This window comes from Parasteatoda tepidariorum, chromosome 10 (assembly GCF_982258835.1).
Source record: "Parasteatoda tepidariorum strain Cologne lab strain chromosome 10, Ptep-v5.0, whole genome shotgun sequence".
NCBI classification, from domain to species: Eukaryota; Metazoa; Arthropoda; class Arachnida; order Araneae; family Theridiidae; genus Parasteatoda; species Parasteatoda tepidariorum.
The window spans coordinates 70,733,364-70,741,327 of record NC_141764.1 but is presented as its reverse complement, the minus strand read 5'-3'; the positions used below and the strand labels follow the sequence as shown (position 1 = coordinate 70,741,327).

Here is a 7,964-nt window from a genome sequence, read left to right as displayed (position 1 = left end):
TATTTAAAAGTAAGATATTGAATCGGAAATCCAATTCCTTAGGTTCTTCTAATCGATTATTTTAATTTGAAGAAGTTCGGGATGTTAGAACACTCACAAATAGCTTAAAACGAGATCTGAAGAATTAGATCGGAAAGTTAGGATAATAAAACATTAATAAATCCCTTTCAGGAAAATAGACATTAATTAATGTAATGTAATAAGAAAAATTTCAACTTCAAAATAATAAATCTTTATTAAAAGATTCAAAACACAAATTTTAAAATAAAAGCAATATTTTTCAATAAAAATTTCAATAGAACTAATCAATGAAAAAAAAAAGAAATCAAACTTTAAATTAAAAAAAAAAATGCCTTTTTAAAACAGGAATAGTGATTCATAAATTATACTTCATATAACCGTAGCACATCATAGCACACAAATTGAAAACATTTATTTACTTTTCAAAAATACATTTTACATCTAAAACTTCAACATAGGTCGATAGATAGTATTTCTCATTTAGTAAACTCCATATTTTTATACACATTAGAACCGCCTCAAGGCAAACGTTTAACATGCGTTCATAATATCAACTGTTCCCATTGTAAAGAGGCACTCTTGTGGCTAAAAATTCCTGCTTCTCTTTTTAATGACTGAAAAAAGTGGTTGCTAAAAAACTCCCATTTTATTACAGAAAATTGATGATTCAATGGCAAAAATTAAAAAATATCAGGAATAGCAGATATGTATATATCGATTCCAATTCAATCTGCTATACACACACATACTTCCTTAAAAAAGAAATCAGTTTTTTTTTCACCACATAATTAAGTAGGGTTTACAATCAGATGAGAGAAAAATAAAGCTTTATATAATATATATATATATTTATATAATAATATAACTTTTTATAATTTGTCACACCAATTCACCCTCGTACAACTGTTTCAGAGAAATTAAAAGAGTCTTTGGTGTTTTGATATTGAGCTTTACTTGTGGCACTTAAAAACAGGCACTAACAGAAGTATTGCAACTCCAACTCGGCATAGAAAAAACAATTTCTCTTCAAGAATCAGTTTTTTAGCAACAGCAACTGCGTTAATTCTCTGTACTGGCACAATAGAAGCTCTATCACTGAGAGGGATGATATAAACTCTCTCTATTATTTAATTATAGACAATTACATATTTACATTTTGCGAATCACTCGGAAATTCAAGAGGTTCAGTCAATGACTATTTAGTTGATTATTTTTAGGCACCTTGACCAGATTTCTTCAGCAGTAGCGGGACTGAAGAGGAGAAAAAGTTTTAAGTATTCACAGTGGAAGCCGTACCAAACACTTTGAGGTTATAACTGGTCTTCCCTGGGACCTAAAAAGGAAAAGAAGAGGTTAAAAAATAAAATGTATTATAGAAGAATCACAACGAAATGTAAATAGATTTAAACTTCAATCATTTTGTAACGGCGTGTTGATTTTGGAATTTGGACGGCCAGGTAGCCGATCGGTTAGTGTGCCTGACTGCGAAGCCAATGGGTTTGAATCCCGTTCAGGGCATGGATGTTTCTCTGTTTGTTATCTTCTGTTGTGTATGAATTTGGCCCACACTATCTATGAACGGGTATTGGTGGCGTGTGTAATGTTACTCGCTTTCGTGACTTTGGTCACAAGGTGTTCACCAGGCAACGCAAAATGAGCGACACTTCCACGGCGAAGAACGATAAGTTCAGTGCCTGCCCTTAACAAAAAAACTTTGGAAATCGTGTTAAGAGATTTTTACAACAAAGGATTAGTTATATAAAAAAATATCAAATTATTCAAAAATATGCTGGTTTATATGATTATTAAAGTAACAACCAAAACCAATAAGCACGCATTTCAATACAAATTAAAGAACTGAATGTAATTTCAGTATTTTTGAGAAAATATACTAAAAAATTGCAAATCCATTTGTATATCCATCAGTATTCTTTCGTTTTGACCTACATTTAAAAGCTTTGAAGAATAAATGATAACCCCAGATCAAAACGATAATGAAAATCTTAATAAAATATCATTTGTCACATTCATCTATTTGGCTCTTCAAGAGGTAATTGAAAGAAAATATGCGACTTTTTGAAAGAACTAAAAAAAAAAAAAAAAGACATTTTAGACATTTTAAATCTGACTTTTTAAAGGAAACGAAGAGCTGAAAGCTTTTAGTTTTATGAGCAATCAAACTGGTTTTAATGTTGCCAGGTTCTCTCTTTCCTCAGTAGTGTTTTATTAGATTGTGTTAACGTTTTTGCTTGTTTCTAGCTAAACTATTAACTTGCGATCCCTATGCAATGTGTATACTTTTTTTTATTTTGGCAAGAATTTAAAAAAATTAAGGTCTAGGGCCATGATTATGATACACAGATACTCTAAAAAATAAAAAGTTGTAAAATAGGATTTTTATTTTTTTTAAAAAAATTACTTCATGCTTTGACACCATTTTTATGAGCGAATAATTTTTGGAAACAAGATTTCTAGTAATATTCTAATCTAATAAGAGTGGAAAAAATAAAATGAAGTATTACTTTTTTACTGATGAAACCAGGAGGAAAAAGCCAAATGCATGCAATAAAATTTAAATCAAATTGCACTATCATGCAAAACTAAAAAAGCGCCATCTTGTAATAAACAAAAAATTGCAGGCTTAGCAACTAAAGGGCAAAAGCTACATACTTAAAAAAATAGTAAACTTAAAAAATTTACAATTAAAGAAGCTTTTCTTGCTTATTATTTATTTTTCATGCTGTCATGGTTGTTTTATACTTGCGTTAATTTCCAAATAAATTTAGATTCGATTCCTAAAAAATAGAACTTTTTATCACTGCTGGTGAGAGGAGGTACCAGACTCTTGCTTCGTTTTCTTCTTTGGCGACTTTTTGAGGAATGTTAAACAGGATTTTTCATACAGCTAATAGGTTCAAAGAGACATTGTTATGATACCAAACTACAAAATACATTGCAAAACTATACAATTCAAATATATTTTTAAATATAGTTTTCTTATGTGTGGAAAAAGTGTTTTTGTACATTATTTAATGTGTGATTTTAACTTATGTTAAATTTATCTTTAGTATTGCTAAGTTAAAAAAAAAAATACCAATTAGAACTTATTTCTATGAAATGCATTGGTTAACATCAAAATAACTGGTTTACCGGTTTTTACTCTTTAACATAGAATTTTTATTAAACATATTTTTCATACTTTTTTTATTTATTAATTTAGGGCAAAATAAGCGAAAAATATATTTCACAGTTTAATAATTTATGGTTATGAAATACAGCATGAAACACTAGTGTTTTTTTTTTCAGCGTTAAAGAAAAAATCTTCCAAACACGGCTCACATCCGAACAATAATATTTCAAATTTGCACTTATTTAGATCTAAGATAAATAATTATTCATGATTAAAATTGCTTTAATTTACAATATCAATTATTGATAAATTTTCGAATATAAGTGAAAAAGAAACACAAACTACTTTTTTTTTGGATTTTATATTTTTTAGTACATTTATAAATCTGATAATCTTGAAGATTCTTTTTAGTTAGTAACTACTAGAGTGTTTTTTATAATTAAAAAATTTGCAAAATATATTGTTGCTTCTAATTAGAGCGTCAGGGAATATAATATATATAAAAGATACCGTCCCATCTGCATCAAAGGGTTAAAATGTAATACATAAGAATTCTCAATAACATTCTGTTTAAGTTTGTAATTAATAAGTCAAAACTTTGTAAAGAGAATTGTTGAAAATCATCTTAAAATCTGTTACTGTAATATGTTATTGAAATAATATTTTGGAATTAAATTTGATTATTATACTTAAAATATTAAATTTCTTATCTATTAATCAGAATAATAACTTTTAATAGTAGAGAAATTAATAACAATATTTATAACTATAAAAAATATAACTAAGTAATCTCAAAGTAACATTTGTATACACAGCAAATGATCGATTTGAAAATGTTAGAAATTGTAAAATTGATTGACAGTAAAATTGAAAATGTTGGAAATTGTAAAAGAAAGTGAGTTCTTAAAACTTTGTGTCATAGGAAATCCTACTAAATCTTAATCCTCATCTTATCTTAAAAGTGTTCGCAAAAGTAAAGTGTTACTTTTCAAAACTGGCATAAGTTTGCAGATCATTTGAGGAATTCCAAACTATCTTGAGGTTTATTAAAAAACAATTACATAAAAAATCTGTATGTAAATAATTTTATAATAATAGATAGTAAGTTTTTAATATCAAATTTTGCAATATTTCGTACCAAAAATATATGTGCAATTTTCCTTATGCAAAGGGGCCAACTATTACGTTTTGTAATTATTACGATTTCGTAGTACAGTGTTATGGTGAAGTAATAAAAATTAGTGTGTTTGGGAATTTTTTTAATAATCTGTTAAAAAATTTTTCTTCTTAACTACCTTTGAGTTATGATATTTGGTTGTTTGCTGCGAATATTCGAAAGAAAAAAGTGTTAATTTTATGTAATTTAACAGTAAATTCATCCATAATATTATTAACATTAGGTGTAAAATTATTATAGAATTACACTGTAAAACTATCTTAAAATTGCGCTAATTTGAATTTTGTTAACGTTACATGTATTATTGTAGTTCTGATTACTGATATCTAGTTAGAAAAGGTGACATTTTTGCTTTTAGTTGCAAGTCAACAATAAAAAAAAAAGTACAATAATTGACAGAATAAGGAGAATTGCATATTTACCGTGCGCAATGCCTGTTTTCCTCCAAAACCTCTAATTTCCAACATAAGCTCTTCTCTGGGATCAGAACTTTTCGTATTACGCTTAGTTGGACTCTTCTTAGAATCTTTTCTTCTAGCAGGTAATGTTTTTGAACTACCAGCCATAACAAGCTGACTGGATATGGGTATTTGTTCAGCTGGAGGTATTGTGGGCATGGTGGAATTTACAGTTTGTGGTAAGGATGGTGGAGGGGGTGGTGGTGGTGGAGGGGGAGAAGACTGCACTCCTCCGTTTACAGTCACGGCATTTGTTGTCACACCATTCAATTTGGCTTCCCGTAATGGTTGCACACCCGAGTCCTTAGAAGTCTTTCTAGAAAATACAGACATCAGTTCTGAATTTAGTGACTGCGATTTTGGAATAGTGTTTCTATTTTTATTATTTACAATATCACTAGTTGTTCTAATTTCTTTTACAGCAGTTACGTTAGAATCGGGAACAGTATTAGAATTTTTGATACTAATTTTACTGATATGTAATTTTGATGCGTCACCAACAGTTTCTTTTGGGGTGGTTAATGGCTCAGTCTTTGATGATTTGAGCTGAACGTTTGAAGCTGGAAGTTCTGATTTCACTGGTTTTGGCTTGCGCAAGTCTACTTCTGCTCTACGGATTTTTTCTTGAACAAAACCACCAGGTTTTTTGGAACTAGATTTCAAATCTTCCAATATGGATTGCTTGCCATCACCAGAGACTGGACTCTCGCTGATATTGGATAAAGGCCACTTTCTCAAGCCAACTATGGAAGTTTGATGAGGCTCATCCTTCATGCTCGATAACTTTACAAAAGGTTTGGCCTGTTTGAAAGTAGCAGTTGGCTCCCTCGATGACAGTTTTACTTCCATTTTTTGTTTCTGTGGAACTTTTTCAACTGTTTTTGGAGCAGTTTTTGTAACTTCACTAACATTGCCAATTGTAGCTGATTTCTCATACTCGTTTGTCTCTCTTTGTACAGAAGTCTTGGTTTTAGGCACTGTTTTTGGAACTGTAATAACATCTATATTGGGCTCTAAAGGATTAACAATAGATTTTGGCAATGTACTTACGTTTTCAGTAGGAACTGGTGGTAATTTTCTTTTTTCTATCGAAGATGGAATTGACTTACTAGTGTTTGGAGGAATGGTTTCTAAACTCTTAAATTTTGATCTCGAAGAGGCAATATTAGAAGTCTCTATTTCAGTAACTGCTGCTTGTCTCTGCTGCCATGAGCCAATAGTAACAGACACAGCTTGTAACTTTGACCTTGTATTTCTGTTTAAGGTCATAGTCTGTGAGGGTTGTTGTAAGGCACTTACAGGTTTTGATTTAGGTCTAGGAAGAGTTTGAGATTTGCTGTTATCACTGTCTGGAGAAGGTGCAGAATCAGAGATGCTGCTAACCTCTGGTGATGATACTTGAATTGTATCACTAGTCTGTGCAGAAGTTTCTTTACTAATTACATTTTCTGGAGAAGGTGCTTGTGTACCAGATGTTACTTTATCTTGCGGGGATGGCACCTGGACCACTTTGTCATCATGATCTATAGTTGCCTGTGTATCAACCGAACAGCCTTCTAATGTATCTGGTCTTTTTGGAGTCTCTTGTGGATTTATGTCAATTTCCACAACAGATGCTTTAATCACGGGTTGGGTCAGTGGTGATTGTTTTTGTTGACTTGATTCTTTCAGAGACAATGACTTTGTCTTTGGTCTCGGCAAAGACCTTGTTTTATATTCGCTAAAATTTACATTGTCATCGGGTTTATGGTTCACTACAATTTCACTAGGTGTCTTTTTAGTTAAAGTTTCTAAATTAGTTATACTTTCTAAAGAAGGAAAAGGCATCTGTGGCATCTGAGATACTATTTCTTCATTTTGCAGCAAGTTCTGATTACTGAGCAACTGCTTTTGCCAAGACATAAATTTCTCTTGCAACCTCAGATATTCCTCTTGCAAACGCTTTTGCTCTTGAATAAAACTAGCTTTAAGCTCATGAGGCTCTAATTCCTTAGCAATATTTTGATCTGATTGAGTCCGTTTCAGACCATCATCAGCAACTTCTGGCAAACTTTCAGTTTCTATAGTCCTAATTTGAACTTTCTGTTGCGGCATGAGATTAAATAGTGAGGATGATCTTCCTGTTAAAGGCAACGTACTCATACTACTCAGCTGCGAACATTTTTCCAAAACATTTCCTTTCGAAGTTTCTGAAACACCAGCCTGGTTTCGCTCTTTAAAAGAAGTTATTCGAACATCAGGTTGGAGCTTGCTTTTCCGCACAGGTTTAACAATTTCACGCGCAATCGAAGAGATTTCCGATTGGGTTTTATCCATTGTAACTTTTTGCTCTGCACCATGAGCACTATAGATATCGATGTCTGGTTGTTTTTTGTAACAACCCAAAGCGAAATTATCCAGCTTTCTCTGAACAGGAGGCGTATTAGAAACACTACCGTGAGCACTATCAGTGGAAATGGAACTGACGACGCTAATCTTATCACTGCAAATATTATCACACTTCGATTCTTTGGAATCTTCAAGGTCGGAGATAAGTTTTTGATCAGCTGTTGTTACCTCTGTAGTGAAAATTTTTTCGTCGCAGTTTGATAATTGATCATCGGAAACAAGAACTGTCCTTTCAGTTGCATTGTTTGCTTCTGAATTAGTGCTGTCGTCACTAGTGGCGGTGACTGTTCCAGGAGAATTTTCATCTGGAATTCGAAAATAATGAAATAAATTATCACATTATATTTAGGACGCATTAAGGTTTGACATACATGATAGAGAAATATTTGTTTGAAATTCAGGTGACAGGGATTTGAATGTATTTTGAAAAGTAACATTTTGAACATTGAATGCTTGTCTAAAATTTAAAAAATTACCATAACAGAAGAATTCCATTTAAAATGTAATGAGTAATCTAGAATTATTAGTTTTGAGAGAAATCACAATTGATTGCATTAAATGTAAAAACTTAAGTATATCATGAACATTTTGTGTGTTTTTTCTTTTTTCGTAGAATCTCGATTTTTGGATACTTACAGGTTAAGATGACAAATAGAAATTGTCATAACAGGGGACTTAGCTGAGTTAACTTCATAAATGTACATTAAACTATAACATAATAGGTAATCTGTAGCAGGTAACTAACATATAGGGTGCAGTTAACAATATTTAATGTAACTTTATTGAAAAT

The 7,964-nt window shown here is 31.2% G+C and overlaps 1 protein-coding gene across 34 annotated transcripts in view; it reads right to left on the bottom strand.

The window, feature by feature from the left end:
• Nucleotides 1-216: 216 nt before the first annotated feature.
• LOC107436243 (uncharacterized) overlaps nt 217-7,964 on the bottom strand; it is a 336,656-nt gene continuing 328,908 nt past the window's right edge. For 33 of the 34 annotated variants that reach the window (XM_087152634.1, XM_087152647.1, XM_087152636.1 and 30 more), the window contains 2 exons: nt 4,751-7,479; nt 2,809-2,926 (listed from right to left, as the gene is read on the bottom strand). In XM_087152634.1, coding sequence (XP_087008760.1) covers nt 2,837-2,926; nt 4,751-7,479 — 2,819 coding nt within the window. In that variant the 3' untranslated portion in view covers nt 2,809-2,836. Of the gene's footprint in view, nt 1,355-2,808; nt 2,927-4,750; nt 7,480-7,964 lie in introns of those variants that run through there. The other variant, XM_087152632.1, reaches the window with a different exon arrangement.